This window comes from Terrapene carolina, unplaced genomic scaffold, assembly GCF_002925995.2.
Source record: "Terrapene carolina triunguis isolate 2854851 unplaced genomic scaffold, T_m_triunguis-2.0 Scaffold139, whole genome shotgun sequence".
NCBI classification, from domain to species: domain Eukaryota; kingdom Metazoa; phylum Chordata; order Testudines; family Emydidae; genus Terrapene; species Terrapene triunguis.
The window spans coordinates 3,565,733-3,592,341 of record NW_020664490.1 but is presented as its reverse complement, the minus strand read 5'-3'; the positions used below and the strand labels follow the sequence as shown (position 1 = coordinate 3,592,341).

Here is a 26,609-nt window from a genome sequence, read left to right as displayed (position 1 = left end):
TGTGTGTGTGTGTGTGTGTGTGTGTGTGTGTGTGTGTGTGTGTGTGTAAGGATCAGCGTGTGAAAAGGGGAAAAGACTCTTGAGAAATCGGAGAGCCTATGAAAATTTGCCCCATTTATGAAAATTGGAAAAAAGTGTTCCTGGGAGCATCATAGAACCCAGAAATTCACTGGTGCTGGGAAGAAGTTATTCACCTTATGCAGTAATGATGGTTTTTTGAGATGTGTGTCCACTGCAGGTATGCTTGGGTCCCTCTGCTGCTGATCTGAGAACTTCGGTAGCAGTGTTTGTAAGGCCCACACATGGGCAGTCTCTCCTCGTACTGCACCACGAGACTAGTCAGCGCATGCAGGCTAAGCCCCCTCAGTTCCTTCTCTACCTTAGAAAGCAACAGAGGGTCCTGTGGCACCTTTAAGACTAACAGAAGTATTGGGAGCATAAGCTTTCGTGGGTAAGAACCTCGAGACTTGCATCTGAAGAAGTGAGGTTCTTACCCACGAAAGCTTATGCTCCCAATACTTCTGTTAGTCTTAAAGGTGCCACAGGACCCTCTGTTGCTTTTTACAGATTCAGACTAACACGGCTACCCCTCTGATACTTGACTTCTCTACCATAGAGTTACTGACAGTGGGTTGTGGAGCACCCACAGGGAGACATATCTCAAAGAACCATCGTTACTGCACAAGGCGAGTAACTTTTTCTTCTAGTAGTGTCCCTATGGGTGCTCCACTGTAGGTGACTCCCAAGCAGTATCCCTTCTAGAGGGCTGGAACTTTGGAGTCGGGTCAGTTACAGATGACAGTGCTGTGGAGCCGAAGATGGCATTGGAGGCGGAGTCCCCAGTGATCACAATGTTCTGTAAAAGCATGGACTGACACCCACATTGCTGCTCTACAGATAGGGACATTCCTGAAGAAGGCAATGGATGAGGAGATCAACCTTGTGAAGTGTGTACCAATAGTATTTGGAGGTGTCATATTGCGAAGTTGGTAACATTGTCTGATACAATTCGAGATTCACTTGGAAAGTCTTTGGGCTGATACTGCTGAGCCCTTGGATCATTCCGCAACAAAGATGAAAAACCTGAGGGACTTCCTGAAGACCTTCATCTTGTAAAAGGTAGAAGGCTAGGGCTCTTCTGAAATCTAGAGTATATAATATAGCCTTTCTGTTGTCTCAGTGAGGCTTGGGATAGAAGGCTAGAAAATTAATCAATTAAATCACGTGAAACAGGGAGGTTATTTTACAAATGAATTTTGAATGTGGTCTGAGCGTCAGGGCTGGCGCTTCCACTAGGCAACCCTAGGCAGTCGCCTAGGGCGGCAGGATTTGGGGGGCGGCATTTTGCCATCCTCGGTGGCAATTCGGCGGTGGGGGTCCTTCCGCTCCGCGTCTTCGGGGCACTTCGGCGGCGGGTCCTTCACTCGCTCCGGGACCCACCGCCGAAATGCCTCAAAGACACAGAGCGGAAGGACCCCCGCCGCCAAATGTTCAGAGGAGTGCTGCCGCCCAGGGCAGCAAAAACCCTGGCGCCGCTCCTGCTGAGCGTAACCTTCTCTGGAAAGAATACTGTGTGGGGGGGATGTGCCATCAGAGCCACTATTTCTCCTATTCTCCTGGCTGAAGTAATCGCTACCAGGAAGGCAGTTTTAATTGGGAGATATGTAAGTGAACAGGTGGCCATGGGTTTGAAGGGAGGCCTAGTCAGTCCTTTCAGTACCAGGTTTAAGTCCCATGTGGGTGTAGGAAGCCGAAGTTGTGGGAAGAGGTTAACTATACCCTTGTGGAATCTTCTGGTGTTTGGGTGCAACAGCACTGAGTATCCATCTACTGGATGGTAGAAGGCTGTTATAGCCACTAGGTGGACTCAGAAAGCTTAGAGACACCCTAGATCTTTTTAGGGACAATCTAAGATTTGTGGAAGTCTGGGAGATTTGTTGGGATGTACATCAAAACTAAAACCTGGACCATTTTTGTAGGTAAGTATGTTGTGTCAAGGATTTCCTACTGTGTAGTAATGCCCCTTGCGCCTCCATCAAAGAGGAGCTTTCCAAGTGTTTGAACTGAGGAGCAGTCATGCATTGAGGTGGAGAATTGCCAGGTTGGGATGTAGGGTACGTCCTCTGTTCTGCGAAAGGTGGTATGGTGGAACTGGAAGAGAGATCGGTGGGCACATCACGAGCTGTGACAGGTAAGGATACTAGGTCTGTCTCAGCCAAGCAGGAGCAATCAGAATGATGTGTGCTCTGTCTCTTTTTATTTTCAGCAGGACTTTTGATAGTAGGGGAAAAGGAGGAAAGGCGTAAAGAAGGTCCCCGTCCCAGGGGAGGAGGAGAGGATTGCCTATGAAATGTTGTCCTATCCCTACTCTGGAACAATAGCATGGACATTTCTTGTTCAGGTAAGTGGCAAACAAGGCTGTGGTTGGTGTCCCCCACCACTTGAATAGATTGTGAAGTACTACTGGGTCTAGTCCCACTTGTGGTCATGTAGGAATCTGCAACTGAGACTGTCTGCTATCGAGTTCTGTGTGCCTGGGAGGTAGGCTACTGACAGTGTGATGTCGTGGGAGATGCACCAATTCCAGAGTCTCATTGCTTACATGAAGCGGGAGGGTGAACAAGCTGCTGTCGATTTAGGCTATGTTGTCTGTTAGGACTTTCATTTGTGATCCTTTTATTAGTGGGAGGAAGTGGGCACAGGCATTCCTGACTGCTCTTAGCTCGAAGAGGTTGATGTGAAGGGATCTCTCTGAGGGAGACCATTTAGACGTGCACCCCACCCTCTGAACGATGCATCAGTGGTCAGAAGCAACAACGGGGGGGGGGGGGGTTGTGAGAAGGAGATCCCTTTGCAAATGTTGGTTGGGTCTCTCCACCAGTCTAGGGAGATTTTGACCCTTGTGGGTAGTGACAGGGGTTTGTCTAGTCCGTCCCTGTTTGGTCTGTAAACTGAGCTGAACCACGTATGAAGGCATCACATGTGAAGCCTGGTATGAGGTATTACCATTGTGCCTGCTGCCATGTGCCCCAAGAGTTGTAGGCTGTTTCTGACTGATATTTGTGGGCTCTTTTGAATGGTCTCTGTGAGTGTAGCCAGAGAGAGGAATCTGTGTTGAGGTAGGAGAGCTCTGGCCTGTAAAGAGTCATGGTCGGAGCCTATGAATTCCAGGTGCCGTACTGGAGCGAGGAGTGATTTCTGTGCATTGATCTGTAGGCCCAGTTCTAAAAGCAAATACATTGCAGCTTTGGTGACCCGGTGAGCCTCTTGGAGAGACCGGGTTCTGAGGAGGCAATAGTCCAGATAAGGATAGATCATGACCCCTTGGGAGTGTAAGTGGGCGGCCACCAGAGAGAACCTTGGAAATTACTCTTGGGGCCAATGATAGCCAGATGTGGAACACCCTGTATTGGTAGTTGTCTTGTCCAAGAGTGAATCTGAGAAATCACCTGAGAGTCAGTAGAACTGAGATACGGAAGTAGGCATCCTAAAGATTGAGGGCTGAAAACCAGTCTCCCTGTTCCAATGCTGTAATGATCATTGCTGAGATGACCATCTTGAATTTTGAGCCTTTACAAACTTGTTGAGAGCTGTGAGGTCTCATATGGGTCTCCAACCTCCTTTCCTCTTGAATATTAGGAAATAGCAAGAGTAGAACCCTATGCTTCATAGCTGTTGAGGTACTGGTTCTATGGCTCCTAATGAGGAGACTATCTACCTCTTGTTGTAGTAAACTCTTGTGAGAAGGGTGTCTGAAGAGAGTCAGGGAAGGGTGTTGTGGAGGGGGCGGGGAGGTAAAACAGGTAGAGTACCCTTTGCAAACAATCTCTAAGACCCATCGGTCTGATGTTGTGTGCTCCCAGGTGCTGCAGAACGCTGCCAGCCGGTGGCCAAATGGGTGGGAAGCGGTGGTTGTTTGTAGCAGTTTCGGGGAGTTATCTAGCAGCACCTCAACCAACATGTTGTAAGGATAAGGCCTTTTCCTGTAGCCATATTGTAAGGCCTAAGGCCTTTATCAGCAACCGTTAGCTAAGAAGTGGGAAGTCACATCTTCACATTCCATCTAAATTACATTAAAACAATGAATTTATAGCATCCACCACAATGAGTTGGGTGGGAGAAGAATTCTCTCTCTTGCCGGGACATAATACTCTTTGTTCGCCCGCTTGCATGTCAGTGTGACCAATGCTGGGGGTACACCATCTTGTTTTCGCAGGATTGAGGAGAGCCTCATTAATAGGAAGGGCAACTTTTGAGAAGGAAGATGAATGGAGGATGTCAAGGAGCTTGTGGTGTGTGTCCTTGACTTTTTCCAGCAGTAGCTGGAGAGAGTCTGCAACTCTCCTTGCGAGATCCTGGAAGAAGCAAAAATAATCAGCCAGGGATGGTGGGGGAGGCATGACAGCCTCATTGAGACGGAAAAGGATATGGTCTTTGGGGTCGCCTCTTCCTCGACATTGCTCTTATGCTCCTCCAGGATTTCTCCTGGAGGTTCTGAAGCCCTGGACACCGTGGCCGAGGGAGCATGTCTCAGGGTTCTCAAGTGGGGCTAGAAGCCCGAGAGGCATGGGGGCAGTATGTAGAACCCAGGGGTCCCAGTATGGGCCACTGGTGGTGGCATAGAGCCCGGTGATGGTGCCCATGGTTGACCGTACCAGGATAATGGTGGTGGGGCCATATGAGGATATGCCCCGGGGCCCTGTTAATATCTGGCACTGTAGGGAATGTGGGAGGAGTATTGAGATACTCCGTCCTCTGGTTCGCTGAGTCTGCACTAAAGAGCAGGGGAGAGTGGCAAGGCAGCGGGGAAGACTCTTGTGCTGGACAAAGACTTGGTGCAGAGGTCCCGGTACCGAGGAGAGGAGACTCTGGCACGCCGATTATACGGAGGTCCCTTGATTGCTGGAATTGCAGCCGTGCGGACTGGCTCAGTGTCACTGGTGGTGCCAAGGAGGATGGACATCTTGCCCACACCAGATGTTCATGTGCCAGATGGGCGTGTCGGTACTGATAGCGCTTTCAAGTGCTTGCTCCTGTCCTCCTCCCTCGGCGCTGTTGACTCGGTGCCCATGCCCATTGGATCTGGAGATGTGTCAATGGTACCTGCCGTTGTAGACTGTCTTGAGCCATGGGTACCGCGCTTGATCTGTCCTGGTGCAGACAGTACCGAGGATACCAACCATGCTGGGGATTGTTTGTGGCTAGCTTGTGGCTCACTCTGGGGACTTCCAGATCTCTTTTTTGATTTATGAGAGACATCAGCAGCTGATGTCATCACCCCATAGCCCTTGGATGTTGAGGAGTGTGGGGAAGACTCACATCTGCTTGGTGACTCTTGTTGCAGGTCCAGAAAGGGTGTGAGGGCTGCCTCCATGAATATAATCTTCTGCCTGAGCTCTGTCCTCGCAAGACCGAGGTCTAAGCTACTGACAAAGAGCACACTTTTGAGGGACATGTCCTTCCCGAGGCAACGAAAGCACCGTGAATACGTGTCTGCGACAGGGATAGCCTTGTTGCATGAGAGGCACTTCTTGAAGCCCAGAGACCTGGGCATACCCTGTTGGGGGGAAGGGCCCCCAACAAGAAAGGGCAGGAAGAAAAACAAATAAAATCTCTTTGTATGTATAGATTTATTTATTTATTTATTTTTGAGAAAAGAAGACACACTGCAATAACTCCTACTAAAAACTAAGCTCTAGGCTACAAAAGTAAGGCTGAGATAATAGTCGTTAATGGACTGCTGAGTGGGGTTAGCCCACGCATGCTGACTAGCCTTGTGGCGAGGCATGAGGAGAGACAGCGCATGTGCAGGTCCTAGCGGACACTGCTACCAAAGTTCCCCGATCAGCAGTGCAGGAACGCAAGCACACCAACAGTGGAGCACCCATAGGGACACTACTCGAAGAAGAATCTGGGTTCTGCCAACTTCAAGAGGGAAAAATCAATGTGCAATTTCATGAACATTTTCAGACTCAATCTTCCCCCTGGGGCTTGTCCCAAAAGCTCTGGTGGAATTAATATGGATATCCCTGATCTTGCACCCTGATTTAACCCCTTCTTTCGGGGTGGAAATCCAAAAACATTAGAGGTAAGAAATACACAGTTAAGGTATCCAAACAACTGCTGTCCTATAGTGATACCATGGGGGGAGGAGAGGGAGGACAAATATAAAACATTTTGTTAGCCCATCCTATCCATGATTACTTTGTGACTGGCTGTCTCCAATGAACAGAAAAATGAATCTCCAGGCCTTCAAGATTTGGAAAACAAAGGAGAAGTTTTCAGACCAAATTGGCCAGACCATTCACCCCTCTTCAATGAAGCTAATTTGCTCTGAACCAAAGTGATCCATTGTCTTATTGTGTGGGATACTAAAAGTGCTTATTATCAAGACCTATACTACATGGCAAGCTTGACCTACATTTTGTAGCAAGACCCCTGCAGCAGACTGGAAATGCAGCAGCTTCAGATAAATTAAAAAATTGAGGTTATTGAATTAAATATGAAAATGAATAATAGAATCACTACAGGTTTCAGAGTAGCAGCCGTGTTAGTCTGTATCCGCAAAAAGAACAGGAGTACTTGTGGCACCTTAGAGACTAACAAATTTATTATAGCATAAGCTTTCGTGGGCTACAGCCCACTTATGCATCCAAAGAAGTGGGCTGTAGCCCATGAAAGCTTATGCTATAATAAATTTGTTAGTCTCTAAGGTGCCAGAATCACTACAGTATTCCCAGTGATATTTAATTTGATATTAAATTTATGTTATGCTGCCCATACATTTTTAATCTTAATTTTCAAAGTGCTCCAGAATTTTGTGTTGGAAATGCCTAACTGTACTATAGAAGCTGTCAGGAGGAAACTAGAGATTTTGGCAGTTAGGTAGGAAAAAGTAGGGATTTTTGGCTCCTGGCAAGGAATGAAAAGCAGTTTGGGTTTATATGATAAGCGCATTACCTAATGCTGAAGTGATCAGTAATGAATCAGTTACCACGATTGACACTAAAATTTGCATAATCGGATTTGCTATTAGATTGCCTAATTGATATTTGAAAATGTGATAAAGTGACCTCTTTTACATACTGTAGAATTAGGATAAAATGGTGTATGGGGCGGGAGGGGAGGAGAAATTTTTCAGTAACTCTTAACTAGCAATTGTGTGCTACTCTAAGATTTTGTATTATCATGTGGAGCTAGCAGTGAAATCTTTGGCCTACAATAGTGTCAAATGTAGTCAAACTTGCAGGCAAAAGGCAGCACATCTGTACTAAAGCAGGGGTTCTCAAACTGGGGGTTGGGACCCCTCAGGGGGTCGCGAGGTTATACCTGGGGGGTCACGAGCTGTCAGCCTCCACCCCAAGCCCTGCTTTGCCTCCAGCATTTATAATGGTGTTAAATATATAAAAAGTGTTTTACTTTATTGGGGGGGGGGGTGCACTCAGAGGCTTGCTATGTGAAAGGGATCACCAGTACAAAAGTTTGAGAACCACAGTTCTAAAGGAAGAAAAAGGCAGTTGGAATTATTGGAAGCATCTTAGGCCTCCAAATTCTATAAACTACAATTTACCCCATTTCAAATCACAATAATGAGAGACAAGTACAAAAGTGGTGATGTATTGTCTGTATCACCATTTAAAACTTCATGTCCAACAGCACTTGTCAAAGGTGTATTATTCACTTATAGATAAGGCTGCAAGTTAGTCACAGATTCCATGACTTTCCGTGACCTCCGTAGCAGCCAGTGTGCCTGGCTCAGGGGCAGCTCAGGCAGCCCCTGTGCCAGGCGCACTGGCCACTGCTGGGACAGTCTTGGGCTCCTGTGGCCGCCCCCCCCCCCGCAGCAGAGTTTGGGTGTGGGAGGTGGCAGGGGCAGCGGATGGGGTGAGACGGGTTCTGGGCAGCGCTTACCTGGGGGACTCCACGGAAGTGGCAACATCCCCCTCCCTCAACTCCTAGGTGGAGGTGTGGCCAGGCAGCTGGCGCTGGGAGTGGGGTGGAGGGAGATTGGTGGGGTCGGGAGGCTCCCTACCTGGCTCCATGCCTGCCCCCCACCAGCAGCAGCAGAGTTCGGGTGTGGGAGCGGGCAGGGGGTTAGGGCACATGACAGGGTGTGACAGGCTCTGGGTAGTACTCACCTGGAGGGCTCCCTGGAACCACGGCCAATGGGAGCTGCAGGGGTGGTGCCTGCAGGCAGAGGCAGCACGCAGAGCTGCCTGGCCACACCACCGCCTACCAGCTGAGCGAGGGGGATGTTGCCGCTTCCGGCGAGTCCCGCAGGTAAGTGCCGCCCAGAGCCCACCTCACCCCGATGCGTGCTCCAACCCCCTGCCCCCTCCCGCACCCAAACTCTGCTGCTGCTTTGGGGGGGAGGGGCAGAGCCAGGTATGGAGCCTGCCGGCCCTGTCAATCCCCCCACCTCCCTTCCCAGCACCAGCAGGGGTCCCATGCCACGCGCCACTGCCCCCTCCCCCAGGCTGCCCTCCCCCAAGTTTTATTCACTGGTATTTTTAGTAAAAGTAATCGACAGGTCACAGGCTGTAAATTTTTGTTTACTGCCCGTGACTTTTACTAAAAATATCTGTGACTAAAACGTAGCCTTACTTATAGAATCACTTACTGGTATCATCCTCACAAAAATTACAGATATTTTTTGTCAAAAAATATACAATATGTTATTTACATGCAATGCCAAATATGTATTTAATTTAAATAATGTATACTTTTGCAATAAAACACTATGTAAACTATCTAATTAATACAAGAACCACATTTTATGATGCTCTGTTCTCATTCCTGATATGGTAAAAATTGGGTTAATTTTATTATGAGCAAAGTGGGAAAAGGCACTGGCTGCTTTGCTTATGTACAAAGATTCCCTAGTGTTTTGCATAACACTACAGACTTTGTATGTATTGGGTACAAATGTCTGCACTACACAAGCCACCTAGAGGTGTGTTTGACTCATTTCTTCAAAAGTGGATTTCCAATTCAAAGGAGGATAAGAAACCTGACAGTGATCAGTTATCAGGTATTATATCAAATGGTACTCTCCTGCAGAATGTAGGAATACTTCACAGTTGTTAATGCATAATGACAGAGGTCTCAATTATGCACTTTAATTAGATGTTTGATTTGCATAGTCACTGTATTTAAAAACAACAACTAACTGTACTGTGCTTATGAACATCTCTACTCAGATTGGCTACTGTAATCCATCTGCTGCAATTAACTCCTGTTCTCATAATTTTATGCTGTTTATCACCAACTAAAATGCTGCCTGGATTCACTCAACCTTTGGCTGCAGCAAATAAATTCCACAGTTTTCATGAAAGTAAAAAAAAAAAAAAACCAAAGAGCAAGGAAAGCGGGGCTCTGAAATTGCCAAAAGTGTGTTGGTTTAAAAACAAAAAGAGTAAAAATGCTTGGGCTTGATTATCCATTCAGTTGTAAGCGCCACTTCAATGGGAGTTTCAAGCAACCTATGAGACAATCAGGCCCCCCTTGACTCATTTCCTTCCTCTCTCATCCATCTCAGCTTCTCCTCTTCCTTCCAAGGTCATGAAACCTCTTGTTCCTATATATCTTTACATTGGAAAGAAGATGCTGGAATTCTCCAAGTTAAATTGATAGACTTGTTTCTCTTTAAACCTGCTGACAGAGGTCAGCAGTACTTTATATCTAGGTTTTTAAATTTGCCTAAATGCTCTTTAAAAATAAGCAATGTATCAACAATTCTACAATATATCAGTTTGCTAACATAACACACACAAAAATCAGTTCCTAATTCAGCAAGTTATTTAAGCAATATGACTACTTATGTCCTTATAATTATACAAAAGCGTAAGTACGTTGCTGAATCAGAGTTTTAGCAAGGAAATATTTTGGTATGCAGCTATCACAATTTATGAGAAGAACCTTTTACTAGGAAGCATCTATAAATAAGCCATTAAAAAAAGAGTTGTGCATCTAGGAAGCAGGCTCTTTAAATTTTATAAACTAAACTTTCAAAGTTCAATACAATATTTCCCAGAGTACATATTTGATACATTAAATAAGGAAAATGTTCAAATCAAATATGCATCCTCAAGAATTAATGATGTTTTTGTATTTATCAAAAATAGATTTTAATTTGATTTTTTAAAATACACAAATGTAAAAGCAGTAAAGTGCATTAAAAACAGAGCTGCAGTATCAAAAATAAAACCACAAATTTACCATGATTATTAAAAATAGAAAACCTGTGATGTACTGTATTCAAACGCCAATCCAGTTAAATTCTTCATGTAATCATTCTATTAGTCAGGAGCAATAAATGAGAAGTACTCTGCAGTGTTTCCAGTTCGGAAACTATACGTTAATAGTTTGGAGCACTGCAAATAAATTCAGTGAAAGAGCACTTGGCACCAGCCCAACCCCCAGTTTGACCACTGCTAACATATATGTGGCTTTTTCAATTGATATGACTACCAGAAGCTTACCAAGTGGAATGCCTTACTATCTGGTTTAACTTTATGTTTTTCCATATATTTGATAAGGCTGCAGTTGGTATACCTGAAAAAAAAAAAAAAAGTATTGTATACATCAATATCAGTACTGGGCATTTTTAGAGAAAGTTAACCTAGTGCTTATGAAAGATACTGACTGACAGCTCTAAGACTAAAGCTCCATTTTTGTCCATTGAATAGCTAAGGCACAGGCACCAGCACCAGATGCTTCCTTGTTGACAGAGAAATAACACTTTTGTCCTCCTAGCATGCTTGTAAAACATACAAAACGACCACAAACAAAAGTTCTCTGAATGATTTACATGTGTCTCAAGTACCATTTGGATTAGACTTCCTTTTCAGCAAGTTTAAATATCATTTTATCAGTCTGTACTGTTTTAGTGCCAGCAGGCATGGAGCTTAAATATTTAGTCAGCCCTTTCAACACTGTCCTAACAATACACTGGTTGCCTTTCAGAATCTCCCAAAATTCACTGCTTTTGGGATAGGCGCCCAGAGGCAATGCAACTGCTATTGTTTAAAACATAGTAGTTTAGCTGCAAGGCTAAACTGCAATAGGTCAGAACACGAATCTGCCTGGTGAGTGTGGACATATTAAGCCATTTGTATTAAATTGTTTCTATCCAACAGGTTCAAGTAGGAACAGTTCAGTTCTCTACTGCAGACAAAGACAAACTACTCTGTCAAGATGACTAAACGCACTTCTAAGAGACCCCATTGCCTTCACCTCCCCATTTAGCTTTGCCCCATGTACTGAGGGTTTGTCTTCACTACTGGTAAATCGGCACTGCTGCGATCGATCCAGCGGGCATCGATTTAATGAGTCTAGTGCAGATGTGATAAGTTGATGGCAGAGTACTCTCCCGTCAACTTCCCTACTCCACCTCTCCGAGAGGCGGAAGCTATGTCGACGGGAGAGCATGCGTGGTGCAGATACCACTGTAAGTCCATCTAAGCTACTTCGACTTCAGTTACATCATTTATGCAACTTACCTCGTTAGTGTAGACCAAGCCTGAGACTGCCAATTATACTGACAGTTTGTGTGGAAGTAGAGTCAGGCCACCAACTCTATTCACATATTTATCACAAAGGAACAATTTTCCATCACCGTACACTTGGCACAAATCTGAAGTTGTAACATCTAAGAAAGGCTGCGATTAGCAACCTCAAGAGTCATCCAGTTCCATTCACATACATGATCAATTTCACATCTGCCACTTTACTTCTCATTTCACTATACAATGCTTTCTGGATAACCAGCATCTGGCTTCTAACATTTTCTACACTTGAACAGCCACAGTACACTGAGTTTTAAGCATCCTGGTATCCTTATTTCCTCCATCATCTAAGCCATAATAATTGCATATTAATCCTTTACCATATGACTATAAGATGGTGCCTACTATAGCAAAGTATTTTTTAATAAGGTAATTATAATTAAGATAAAATAGACAACTAATCTCTCAAAAAAGCTCAGCAAAGCTTTAACTTACGTGTTTCTTCTGAAATCTTTCATTAATGTTGAATGTTCAGGCATCTTTTTTATGTCCTCCCAATCTTTATCTGCAAGATCAACATGCATTAGTACTTTCTCATATGCCTTTTTAAGGCGTTTGTATCAGGGTGACAATTTGTTCAACAGGAAATCACAAAGACAAACTGACAAGCCAGCTTGAGTCAGTCCCAACCCACAGGAACTACCTTCATTGCTCACTAAGATAGATAATGAGGCCCAAAGATGCAGTATACTCCACTCCTCCTAAAAAGTTGCCTTGGACAAGTGAGTCACACCAAGTCAAACCCACCATGATCAACCACAACCACCATATCAGAGAACCCAAAAGGAAATCAGTGGCGGTATCATTTCCTCCTCTCAGCCTTTCCTGTTCTAACTACCCCAAGTTCCTAATGGCTTAGTGGAGTGGTTCTGCGTGATCTGTTTTGCCATTAGGGTGCTTGGGATGGCATTACCCATCATTTGCAGCAGCCATTGTAGCTGCATCCACGCTCAACAAATATAAAAGTTTTAGCCAATTCTATCCCAGACACATGCTGTAATTAAAGGATATATGTCAGCAATGATTAAGGTATATTATCAAGTGCAGACTATGGATAAGGAACCTATTTCTCAATTTATTAATATATAAGACAAAAAAAAATCAAATAACTGTTAAAACTATTTTAATGTGACCCTGAAGTTTGTGATGTATCTTTCACTTTGTAAGTAGTTTTTAAGAATATAGTCAATCCCAAAACTCCAAGTCGGTAGCTTCTTTTTCTTCTGAATTATTTTCCTATTCTCTGGGATGGCATTTACCATTTTCCTGCAGACAAAGAACCATGTTTCTGGCGTAGAGACTATATGACATTCTCCTGTACCCGTGGATTTGAAAAATCTAGCCATCTGTATAATTTAGGTTTGTACTCCTGGAACTTTATGAGCTGCAGAACTTTACAACTGTTTATAATTGCATGGCATTAATGACAGAGAATAGACATCAACCTGAAAAACTGAGGACTTTGCTGGTCCATCTAGATAGAAGATGAGGTCAAAAATCTAGAACCAACTATGGAGGGAATTTATCTAATTGTTTCCTGCTTTGCATGTTATCTTTATTTCCTTTTCCTCCCTCTCATATTTGTCTGTTTTTGCACCAGATTAATGGTTTTATAATGGCAAATGATACAAGAAAAGGTTTTAAAGTAATAAAATGGTAAACAATTATATTCTTGGGTAAGAAGTGGGGACCTTCACACAATGCAATCCAAACTTATTACAAAACATTAATACAATACTATATATTTACATAGAACTTCACAAAGACAATCTCTGCCCCAAAAAAGTTTATCTTTCTTTATTTAGACTCTAAAGACACACACAAAAAAAAAAGGTTTAGCAGTGAGAGATGAATGGATTGCTTAAAGAAATCCGCTTTAAGGAAATTTTTTGAAGGAGGAAAGAGAAGGCACTAGATAGATGGGGAAAGGAAGATTGTTCCACAAGTTGGGAGTAGCATGATAGAAGGCATGAAGCCAAAAGTGGGAAATGGAAATTAAGTGTTCAGAAAAAAACAGAAAAGTGACTAGGGGGTGAATATGAAGGTGGGGAAAAGAGTTTGAACTTCTTGTGATAAGAGGCAGGAAGCCAATGAGATTCTAACAAGGTGATGGAAGAACAAGACTATTTGTAGAAGCCTGTTGAATGGACTCTGCATGATGGAGGGAATAAACACAATGGAGGAGAGAGGGATCAAATATTAAAATAAGGCCTCTATCATTTTGACAACACACCAGTAGCCACATAAACACCAGAAGACATCCCACTAACCCAACAAATGTTCAGGGGTATCTAAACAAGGTACTACCAAGGGTTGAGGGAAAGGCATAGCAAAAGGCTCGCTGTTCGGAATCTACTTTGGGTCTGGGCTTAGGCCTGACCCTCAGTTTTCTGGTTAGACAAAAGCAGTTTTTCCAAATCAAGACACACTAGTATATTTTCTGCCACAACAGAAAACTGAAAATGAAAATGCAAAATCGTTTATTTTTGCAATAATTAAACATTTGCAAAAGATTTACCAGTAGGTGCAATACTTTTTGCCCAGATCTGCCAGTCCTCTGTAAAGTTTAAAGTATATAAGAAACAACACTGAGGAGATACCCAGAAATACTGCTAATGTTTTTATTTCCCTGTAAGAAAATTCAGTCCTTTTAAATATGGTAAAATATTGAATATACATACAGATGTTACAAAGTCAATCCTATTAGTAGTAGTAGTAGTAATATAAAATTCCACTTGGTAGCAGCATTATGTTTAGACTCACTCTCGATTTTGCAATTCATGAAACAAAGATTATATTTGAACAGCTTTATTGCTTTGATCAGCTGCAACCTTCATATGCAAAGACAGCAACAATTTCAAATACACGTATCTTGGTTTGAATAGCAGTAATTAAAAAAAAAACCACACACAATATGTACCTGCAGGAAATCCCATTACATTGAATATTCTGTCCAGCTGGTCATGGTGATAAGGATTACTAGTTTTGATGTCCTCTTGTCGACAGTGGAATATTGGCTCTGATGTTAGCAGCTCTGCAAATATACACCCTATCGCCCAAATATCTTTTTTAAAAAGGAGAAAAGAAATAAAATCAAATGGATTTTTCCAAAAGAAAACACAGATCTTTGTCAGGTAGAAGTATAATTCTTAAATATCTTATAAATTCTAAGAAATAAGGCTCCTGGATGTCAAGTATTCAAGTGGAACTAGAGATTTCTATTACAAGATTGCAACACTTCAAATTTTACCTTTAGGCTGCAATCATCTGTATACAGCACAGTAAGTAATTCATTTTGCAGAATGCACAGTAATTTTATATGATGAGAGCTGAGAAAGCATGCAATATCTTAAAAGTTTGCAACTACTAGTCACTGGGACTAGAAGTTAGTTGACCAACTGGGGAACTGTCTATAAATCTTAACTAAATAAACAAATCAAATCTTGATTTTATCACTTTTCACCTTCGCCATTTCACTTTTATGTTGTATCCCTTTCCCCTGCCCTTTGCCTTTTTTACATTTCAAAACTTCAGAGGCCTATAGGTGCTCCTATATACTAATAAACTCCTAAAAAGGTATGTGTTCACAAGAATTTTTCATAAGGAAAAAATGTTGACTTTTCTCTACAAAAGCTCAGAGATAACTCACTTTCAAAACTTCATCTCCCAAACTGAAAAACATGACAGAAATAAGGAACAATCCCCCTTTTTAACCACTATGAGAATGTCATGTCACAATGCCCCTTTCAAGAGCATTAAAATTAAGAGTATATACATATATGTACTGCTTATATACATATTTAAGATACTTTCCAAAATCAAGACATGCTTAGGAAAAACTTTTAATCTTCCTGTTATACCTTAGTTTGTAAATTCAGTAGACACATTGCATTTTCTAGATCACATTTGCTATAGTGTGCATTTATAAGATATCTAACTAATGTACCGTTGTGCTCAGCAGCACCTTGAATGAGTAATAAAAGGTCATGAACAAGGACGGAACCAAATGATGTACACAGCGTAATTTCACCATTCAATTTTCACATAAAGTGAGTTTTTAATCTATATTGAAAAAAAGTTATGAGCTAAAGCCCATGAGTTTCTCTGCAGCTCCACATGCTGCAAGCAGAAAATAAATAGCTGATACATTGCTGTAGAAGGAGGAAACAATAGGATGACAAGCAAAGGCTTAGAGAAAAAGAGAAGAGGTTAATAGGTTAAAAAATGTATTTAATGGTGAGAATATTCTTGGTAAAAAAGTTGGCAGTAATAGTTGGTGGAATTTTTTTTTTAAGGTGTTCAACCTAAAAAGGCAGTAAAATAATTAACATTTTCCATTGGAATTACACAAGGGTGAGGTATAAGAGAATGCTTTACAGGAGCAATAATTTATGCACAAGTGTCTTAAAGTATGTCTACACTGCAATAAAACATCTGTGACTGGCCTGGTTCACGGGGCATGGGCTGCAGTGCTATAAAATTGCAGTGTAGATGTTTGGGCTTAGACTGGACCCCGCAAGTGGGGAGGGTCAGAGGCTGGGCCAGCGGCTGGGCCAACAATGGGTGTTTTACTGCAGTATAGAACAATATCCATGTGGTTCACAGAATGATTAAAATGCACTAGTGAAAGAAGAGAAAGTCACTCACCATGTGCAGTAACTATAGCTCTTTGAAATGTGTCCCCCTATGGGTGCCCCACTCTAGGTGAGCTTTCGCCCAATGGGTAGGTAGCAGTGTCTGTTCAGCCCATGCACGCACCCCCTGCAGTCTTGTGCCCTGCACGAGTCTATGTAGAGTTGCATAGGCAAACCTCCCTCATTGCCTTCTCTACCGCAAAGCCTGTTGAACTCCGAAGCAGAGAGGAGGAGGGCAGGTAGTGGAGCACTCGTAGGGGGATACATCTCAAAGAACCACAGTTATTGCACAGGGTGAGTCTCCTTCTTTGAGTAGTGTCCCTTTGTGTGCTCCACTCTAGGTGACTATCGAGCAGTACTGTCTACGGAGGGGTGAGGCTTCGGAGTCAAGTCAAAGATTGAAGGTAGAACAGTAGAACCAAATATGGCATGAGAAACTGAGGCATGTATGACTGCACGGGGTTCAGCAAATGAACGAATGAATGAATGTTCAAGTCGCAGCTCTACATATTTCTGTGACTGGGAACGTTCTTAAGAAAGCCTGTAGAGAGGGATCTCATGGAGTGACTTAATACTTCAGAGGTAGGTTGAAGATCATGAGACTGATAGCAGTAGGTAATGCAGCCAGATACCCATCTAGAGAATCTTTGCTTGGAAATCGGAGATTCCTTCATTCTGTCTGCAATGGAGAGAAAAAATCTGGGAGATTTCTTAAAGGGCTTAATCTTGTCTAAGTAAAAGGCTAATGCCCTCCTGACATTGAGTGTATGTAATGTTGCATCTCGTTTATCCCAATGTGGCTTAGGGAAGAAAACTGGAAGGTGGATAGATTGATTTATGTAGAAGTCCAAACATACCTTTGTCAGGAATTTGGGATACGGTCGCAGTGTGATATTCTTAAAGAAGGTTGTGGGGGTGGGGTATGTCATTTTAGCCCCTATTTTACCCACTCTTCTTTGAGCAGAAGTAATGGCTACTAAAGGCAGTTTTCATAGACAGGGTAGAAGGGAGCAGCCTGGCCATAGGTTCAAAGGGAGGTCTTGTAAGACATCTGAGTACCAAGTTGAGGTACCATGCCAGTGGAGGGCATCTGATTAGTGTGATGATGTTGTCCAGTCCCTTGAGAAACTTCCTCATTGTAGAATGAACGAAGATGGAAAAACCCTCTACCATATGATGGAAGGCCATAATAGCTGCCAAACGCATGTTTATGAAGTTTAAAGATAATGCTGTCATTTTTAGCTCTAAAATGTAATCTAGTACAAATGATAAGAGAGAAGATGGAGGTGAAAGATGTTTTTATGTCACACCAGTGTTTGAATCTCATCCACTTTTGAGTATATGCATCACAAGTAGATCGTTTCCTGCTACGTAACAGCACTCTCTTTACATCCTCAGAACGGGTTGTTTCTAACCCTGCAAACCATCTAGCACAGGGGTGGGCAAACTTTTTGGCCCAAGGGCCACATCTGGGTGGGGAAATTGTATGCAGGGCCATGAATGTAGGGCTGGGGCAGAGGGTTGGGGTGCAGGAGGGGTGAGGTGGGGGCTCAGGGCAGGGCACTGGGGTGCAGGAGAGGTGCAGCAAGGGGCTCAAGGGAGAAGGTTAGGGGGTTCAGGGCAGGGGGTTGGGGTGCAGGGTGCAGGAGGGATGCGGCAGGGGTTGGGATGCGGGGTGTGGAGTTCGGGGTGCGGGCTCCGACCTGGCGCTGCTTACCTCAAGTGGCTCCGGGGTGGCAGCGGCGCGCAGCGGGGCTAAGGCAGGCTCCCTGCCTGCCCTGGCCCCATGCCGCTCCCAGAAGCGGCCAACATGTCCGGCAGTGGCTCCTGGGGGTGGGGTGGGGCAGGTGGCTCGTTTGTGCGCTGCTCTCGCCTGTGGGTACCACCCCCGGAAGCTCCCATTGGTGCTGGGAGCGGTGCGGGGCCAGGGCAGGCAGGGATCCTGCCTTAGCCTTGCTGCACCATGGGGCTGGCAATCCTGCGGGCCGTAGTTTGCCCTCCTCTGATCTAGCAGCCATGCCTTGATCAAAAGAACCCCAAGGTTGGGGGTGATGGATTTGACCAGCATCCTGAGAGAGAAGATGGAGGACAGTCTGGAGAGTGATCAATTGACAAGCAGTGAGCTGATACAGGTAAGGAAACCATGTTTGTCTTGACCTTGTCTGAACAAAGAGAATAACTTTGGCTTTAGCTTTCCTTATCTTGAACAGCACCTTGGGTATGAAGGAAGTCGGGGAAAATGCATACAGAAGGCTTGACTCTAACGAAGGAGAAAGGCATCTTCCAGGGAGCGGTGATCCAGACTTCCTCAAGAGCTTCTTGTCCTTGGCTGGGGAGAACAGGTCTATCTGTGGGATGCCCCAACACTAAAATATGCGGTGGAGTATAGTGGGATCTATCTCCCATTCATGATCTTACGAGAGGTGTCTGCTGAGAGCATCCACTGCATTGTTTTGTATGCCCAGAAGGTAAGCTGCTGAAATGTTGATTTAGTTTCATATGCACCAATTCGGTGCAAAAGGAAGACAATCTTGCTCCCCCTTGACAGTTTATGTAAAACATGCATGACATATTGTCCATCATGATCTTTAGGCATTTGCCCCGGTCAGCGGGAGGAAATGGATACAGGCATTTCTGATGGCTTTGAGATCCAGCAAGTTGATGTGAAGGGTGGACTCGAGAGGAGACCACCTGCCTTGAATAGTGTGAGCAGAATCTAGGTGAGCTCCCCATCCTGGTAGGAGTGCATCCATTATTATTTCTGATGTTGGAGATGGCTGAGCAAAGGGGTTCCATGAACAAACATTATGTGGGTTCTTCCACTAGTTGAGGGATTTTTTTTTCTCCTGCCAAAGGCATGGAGAGTTGTTTGCTTGATGAATCAACACTTCTGAGCCAGCCCTTGGAGGCAGTGCACGTGAAGACTTGCATGATTTATTACGAAGGTGCCAGCTGCCATATGTCCGAATAACTGGAGATAATTTTTGGCTGATATTTCAGGGCTGACTTGCACTATAGTGCCTAAATTGGTTATGGACCTGTGTGAAGGGAGGAATGCATTGGCCGTTACAGCATCAAGGCAAGCTCCTATGAACTCCAGAGTTTGCCCCAGAGTTAGGGTGGAATTTCGGATGTTTAATTGTAGTCCCAGTCTGAGAAACAGGTCTATGGCCCTCTGAGTGGCTGTTGAAGCATTGTTAAAAAAACGCTCTTTGAACAGGCAATCGTCGGGGGGGGGGGCAATCACAGTTCCTCATCTGTGAAGATGAGCCGCTACCACTGAAAGAACTTTTGAGAACACTCTGGGTGCAGACCAGAGACCGAACGGGAGCACCATGTATTGAAAGTGCTCTTGACCCAGAGTGAAGTGTAGGAAACTTCTGCGCTGGGGTGGATCGCTATATGGAAGTAAGCATCTTCAAGGTCAAAAGCCAAGAACCAATCACCAATCAATGATGGAATTATTGCTGCAAGAGTTACCATTTTGAACCTCTGAATCTTTACAATCTGTTGAGAAATCTTAGATCTAGAATAGGTCTCAACCACCTTTCTTTTTTGGAGCCAGGAAGTACCTGGAATAAAATCCTTTCCCTCTGTGTTGCATGGGAACTGGTTCTATAGCACCCAGATTTAGGAGAGTGTCAATTTCATGTTGCAAAAAGTGCTTGTGAGAGGGGTCCCTGAAGAGGCATGGGGAAGGGGTCGTATACAGGGAGGGAGGTAAAGTGGATGGAGCATCCTGTTGAAATGATCTCTAACACCCACTTGCCCATACTGATTATGATTGTATATACACAACTATGGTCACCATTTTTATGAGACTATGATAAATTTTATAAAAAGTATGCCTTGTGAAGTATCATTTGAAATGTCATAATCTGCTGAACATTATTGTCCTGGTAAAATAAATGTATCAACATTGTATGTGAAGCTATAAGATTCTACTATGTATCATTGCTGTAACATTCTCCAAGTTTCAGAAAAGCAGGCCCAAACCAGTTTCTCAGGAACAAAGGACAGACCAACACCCAGAGATGTTAAAAGGCTATCACCTTCTTAAGTAGTCATTCTCCATTAACGGGGAAGGTGTAAACAAGAAATTTACATTCCATCACAAGGATGGTTCAAACCTCATGTCCACAACAGACTCAGTGTCATCATGACTCAGCAAGGATATTTCTAGCACAAAAAAATTGAATTATAAAGAGGGGAGGAAAACACTTGACTTCACTCCTCCTCCCATGTCTCTGCTCATGACATCAATGAATACCCGAAGGACCCTGAACTAAGGGGCAGGAGTCTCAGGCTGAAAGGAGGCCCAGCCTATACAATTTACTGTAGCGTATGGTGAGGAAAACCTTTGCTTTGAATTTGTTAAGTTAGCCATTAAATTGTGTTTTATCTTTTATTTCTTTTTGTAACTGATCCTGACTTTTATGCATCATTACTTGTAATCACTTAAAATCTATCTTTCTGTAGTTAATAAACATCTTTTATTGTTTTAGCATAACCAGTGTGTTTGGATTAAAATAGGTGGGAAACTCCATATGGAATAACAAGATTGGAGCATATCATTTTCCTTTGATGAAATGATGGACTTTCTAAGAGCATGCATTGTTCAGTAGTGTACTGGACATTTCTGGGGGGGAAGTCTGGGACTAGAGAGATTGCAGTTTAATTCATGAGTGGCTAGTTAGCAGCACTCAATACTGTGCAGCTGGGAGTGGTTTTATATGCTAGTGGCTATGTATGAACAGGCCAGGAGTGGATGTTCTTACAGCAAAGCAGTGTAAGAGGCACCCCAGGCAGGAGCACTGAGGGGACACAGCTGTTTAACAGTTCAGACTGTACCCTGGGGAATGTCACAGTGATATGTTCCCAGTTCTGATGGAAATGAAAAAGGTGGTCACCAAAGCAAAGGAGACATCCAGACTGTTGCAGCAGATAAGAGTAGGGGGTAGTAACTCAGCACCTTGACCAGCCCTTCAAAATTGGTGTTTCGAAGTTGTGGGTTGTGAGGTTGATGTTGGAGAAGTAGCTGGTCTCCTCTCCTGGAACTGTTCTCGATTATGCTGGGGTACATAATGTTTCTGGGAGGCAGGAAGCTGGGTGGGACGAGATCTCTGTGCCATCTGGGCCTTACTGAACTTTCTTTTTTATGCAGGGGTGTAAATTCCCAGAGAGCGCAAGGTGGCTCTTGAGTCTTTTAAGGCATGCAGAGATTTGATCACTTTTTTCTGCAAACAACTATGATCCATCAAAATGAAGATCCTCAACCAAATTTTGGACTTCCCTCAGAAAACCTGAGAGCTGAAGCCAGGAGGCCCTCCTCACGTCTAACACCTTGGAGACTGAATAAGCAGCTGTATCAGTGGCATTCAGAGAGGTCTGCAGAGATGTTCTTGCAAACAGTTGGCCCTCTGCAATGATCGCCTGGAATTGCTCCCTCTGGTCTGCTGAAAGATGCTCAATAAAGGCATTCAATTTTGAATAGTTAGCATGGCTGGTTTTCACCATGATGGCTTGATAATTGGCGATCCTAAATTTTAAGATAGCCAATGAATATGATTTATGGACAAATAAATCAAGACACTATAGGTCTCTATTGTATCGAGTAGATTTAGCATGGTGCCATCTGCCACGTTCATTCACAGCATCGACCACACAGGAGTTGGATTCGAAAATAATTCAGAGTCCTTAGAGGAAACATAATATTTGTTGCCTGCCCTCTTACAGGTAGGTGGTATTGTGGCTAGGGGTATGCAAAATTATTTTTGCAGGATCTAGGCCACATTAATGATGCAGACAGATGATTAAGTGTGCAGAATGTCAAGTGTGCTGCAACTCCTTAACTTCCTCCAGGGGAATTTGCAAGGAGACGCTATCCTTTTAATGAGATCCTGGAACCCTTTAAAATCGTTGGCCAAGGACAGTATAGGAGGCATGACAGCTTCATCCGGGGATGAGGAAGAGAAGCGGTTGACCTGTTCGGAGACCACTGTATGGGGGAAATCCCCTGGCTCGGGTCAGAAGCTGGTCAGAGTGAACTCTCTACCATGAAGAGATGTAGTTTAAGTTCCTGGTTCTTTCTGGCCCTTGATTTTAACTGTAGACAGAAATTACACTTTTGGGGAACGTGTGACAGCCCCAGGCACTGAACACACTGGAAGTATCCGTGACTGACGAGGACGAGGATAGACTCTCAATATGAAAGGCAAAGTTTAAACCCGGGAGAACCAGGCATACCCTCCCAGGGTTTACGTTCCCCTGAGAGGGAGGGAAAAAAAAAAAAAAAAAAAAGAGGTGAAGGGACAATAGTCCTTATCCTAATAGTATAAGTAATATCTTTTTTTTCTTTTTTTTTTTTTTTAAATTTTGTTTGTTTTTTAATCTATAAAATTACTACGGCTAACTAACACAAAGGAAACTAAGAACTAACTCTAACTAGTAAGAACAAGAGAAAAATACAGTTGAGGTAAGCTCAACTCAGATACTGCTGAGACTCCACCTCAGGTCGAGGCAGCTGAGAAAGACTTGAGGGCAGTTTGCCCACGCAGCTCTATATAGCCGCAGTGCAGGGCACGAGGCTGCAGGGGTTGCATGCATGAGCCAAATGGACATTGCTACCTAAAATCTCCAATCTGAAACATGTGGGGCACAAACGCACCTAGAGTTGAACACCTCTCGGGACACTACTTGAAGAAGTCCTTCTTAAGAGAGTTGCAACCTTTGGCAACTCCCTTTAGCAAGCCAAGTAGTCAAAGACAGCATGGAATGGAGAATTCCAGTCCCACCCCCCTTTTTTTTCTTCTGTGCCTCTATCACTCTTTTTAAAAGCTATTAAAAGCACTAAAGAGAACTTCATACTGCTGTCAAGCCTGCTCTGTGATAGTTTGTACCACTGCCACGCACAGTCTCCTCTCTCTTACGTTTGGCATTTTTCACAGACTGACAGCAAGTGCTGACTGTGGCAGAGTAGTGTGACGTTGTGCAGTCTATATGGTTTTATAAAAACATGATAGTAAGTGACTATAACGTAACTGGGATATGCTTCATGCAAAAGGTCTCTTGTAAGGTACCATTACAAAGCTTATAATCTACTGAGTATGATCATCCAATTTGTATAAATGTACCACTCTTGTATCTAAAACTAGAAATATAAAATATAATTCTGAGGGCCTATTGTAATTATGTAAAGTGTGGGCCATTAATGATGATCTGGAATCTTGATGACTCCCATTAACCAGGACCATTGTCTGCAGATGGCTGTGTTTACCTGTGAGTCTTCCTGTATCTGTGTGTGCTGGCAAGTGGGCAATGAAGTCTTGCAGTGACATGTGATCATGTCACCTGAACTGGAATCCATCTTTAACCTGGTGCTTTTCCAGTGAGGGGGGGTGGAAACCCAGAGGGACAAAGGGTTCCCGCCTTATGCAAAAGATATATAAAGGGGTGGAACAGAACAAAGGGGAGAGAGGAACCATCATGAAGAATCCCCTAGCTATCACCTGAGCTGGAACAAGAGCTGTACCAAGGGAAAGAATTGTGCCCAGGCCTGGAAGGTGTCCAGTCTGAGAAAAACTTACTGAAGCATCTCTGAGGGTGAGATTATCTGTATTTAGCTTGATTAGACATAGATTTGCGCATTTTATTTTATTTTGCTTGGTGACTTACTTTGTTCTGTCTGTTACTACTTGGAACCACTTAAATCCTATTTTCTGTATTTAATAAAATCACTTTTTATTTAGTAATTTACTCAGAGTATGTATTAATACCTGGGGGAGCAAACAACTGTGCATATCTCTCTATCAGTGTTATAGAGGGCGAACAATTTATGGGTTTGCCCTGCATAAGCTTTATGCAGGGTAAAACAGATTTATTTGGGTTTAAACCCCATTGGGAGTTGGGCATCTGAGTGCTAAAGACAAGCACACTTCTGTGAGCTGTTTTCAGGTAAACTTGCAGACCCTGGGACTGTGTTGCAGCAGACGGGAGTGTCTGGCTCAGCAAGACAGGGTGCTGGAGTCCTGAGCTGGCAGGGAAAACAGGAGCAGAGGTAGTCTTTTGCACATCAGGTGGCAGCTCCCAAGGGGGTTTCTGTGATCCAACCCGTCACAAGTAGATTCAGCAGTGCCATGCTTGAGCTGTTCAAAGCAGATCAATACCGGCATGGGCAATACTAGGAGGAAAGTGACTTCCCCCAACTTTGGTGCTTCTTCTAGATAGACTTGAATGGAGGAAGAACCTATCTTTCTATTGCTAATAACTTATCTTTAACTGCACTGAGTTAAACCTTCTGGGTGGCAACCCTCCCATTGAAAAGCAGGTTTAAACTAGTCTCATTTTTCACAAGAAAATGCAAAGGTTTCTTCGGGGAAAAAGAAAACAAAAAATAGTAAATGAATGGTGTGTCACAGCCACATCAATCTTGACAGCTGCAGCATAGTTTCAGTGCAGCTAATACTGTCTCCAGTCTATACATTTCATAAACTGAAATATTGCTTTATGTATTTGTTAAAGTCTAAGTAGTAAAAACCCAAAGTAATAAAACTAAAGTACTCTGTTCCCTGCTGTCATTTTCTGGATTTTGACAATTTTAAGAGGTGTGTCAATATTTCATTCTATTGCAAGTAGTAATATTCTTTTTGAAATTTCTAGTGATAAGAAACTATATAAAATTATACATCAAGGACATCTGAGTTTATTATGTTTACTAGTCAGGAAAGAGTTTTAAGAATAGTATTTAAACTAAATAAAATGTCAGTGATTAATGTTTCTTCAAGTAATTCAATGGTGTACTTTTCCACCTGTGTTTTCTCCCATACTTGTATTCACATGCCAACATTTCAGTAATTCAAGTATATTTTGCCTAAGTAACACATTAATAAATTAATAATTTTACTTACCAATAGCTTTGGTATAATGCCTTGCTCCAAGAAGTAATTCTGGAGCTCGATACCAGAATGTTACAACTACTGGATCCAAGTCTGCTAAAGGCTTCAGAGGTGAATTAAATAATCTGGCAAAGCCCATATCAGCTGCAAAATTTAAAAAAAAATGCTTTAAAAAGTTAAGGAAACTTCACATTGATCAAATGAAATGATTGAGCTCATTTGTTAGATCTACCAAAATTGTGCTAAAAAGCAAACACACTGTAGTAAATATGAATCCTGATAGTCTAACTTTACCATTTCCTTATAGTTTATGTTGCAATTATTCAGCATCATCACCTATGAAGTATATCATTATAAATCATTACTAAAGCAAGCCATTTAGAATCAAGAATTTACCACTGTTCTGAAAAAAGCATGTCAACTCATGTAGCTCTCAGAACACTGGGTAAGTCCTTATTGGCCAGCCAGGGAGTCAGTTTTCTGCCTGGTGGAATATTCTATTATCACAGGGCTGTTTGTTCAGGAAACATTAAAGGGGGGAAAATGGGTGAAATAGTAATTCTGTAAAGGTTAGAATGATTTATAATACATACATGTATGACACAAGAACTACCTATGAAAAGCTGGTTGCAACTGAAGCAGGGTTTCCTTCACGCCCCAAACAAGAGGTGATTCCAATCATGAGGGTATCTTCTTCCCTGAAAGCCTCCTCTCAATTTAAATTGGTCACAAAGTATCACCAGTACCAAGATGAAACCATTTAAGCTATGCTTTTAAAATGTCTTCCATTTTGGGGAAATTTCCCTTTACTAATAAAACATTAAGAAAAATATTCTGTCTAAACTGCTTGTTGGGATTTGTAATCTACAGTTTCTCACAGAGCTATCTGAACTGACCAGAATTTAGATGGTACAGGACAAGATGGACAAAGGATTGAGAAGTGGGTATTCCCACTAAATCAGGTTTTCGAAGTCCCAAACACCGAAGAATTTGGTATGGTGGAATGGGAGCCTATATATACTGAGTAGGACTGGGGAGGAGTGTGAGGCCTATAGCAGTTTTGAGAGAGAAGGGGTTAAACCCATGCCACATGTAATAACTCAGCTACTGAGGAAAACTTGCAGAGTAAATACTCATATCTAATTTTGCTCCACAATCTAAAGTAACTATTTGCCTCTATGTGCCTCCCTACTTTAAATTATTTTATTGCATTTAAAAAGAGACATTTTATAATTTTCTATATTAAAAATCAAGATAACCCATGATATGAAGAATTCATAGATATCTATGAAAAAAATGTGGAAAAATACCCAGTAAAAAGTGGAGTCAAAATAGCATAAAAAGCCTATAAAGCTTATTTTATGTTAAATATACCAGTTATGTGTTTTTTTAAAAAGTATTAATACTAGAAGAGTGGAAGCCCTTGGTATGGGGAATACGTATGCATTCTTTTCCTACTGTTGCAAAAACATGTTAAAAATTGCAATTTTTTCAAACTGATAACACACCTAGAA

The 26,609-nt window shown here is 42.9% G+C and overlaps 1 protein-coding gene across 3 annotated transcripts in view; it reads right to left on the bottom strand.

Annotated features, from left to right (window-relative positions):
- The window catches only part of LOC112112821 (cyclin-dependent kinase 8), a 178,661-nt gene that overhangs the window by 18,771 nt on the left and 133,281 nt on the right, over positions 1-26,609 (bottom strand). For all 3 annotated transcript variants that reach the window (XM_024208878.2, XM_024208879.2, XM_024208880.2), the window contains 4 exons: positions 25,108-25,239; positions 14,488-14,631; positions 12,003-12,072; positions 10,482-10,554 (listed from right to left, as the gene is read on the bottom strand). In XM_024208878.2, the coding sequence (XP_024064646.1) occupies positions 10,482-10,554; positions 12,003-12,072; positions 14,488-14,631; positions 25,108-25,239 (419 nt within the window). The remainder of the gene's footprint in view (positions 1-10,481; positions 10,555-12,002; positions 12,073-14,487; positions 14,632-25,107; positions 25,240-26,609) is intronic.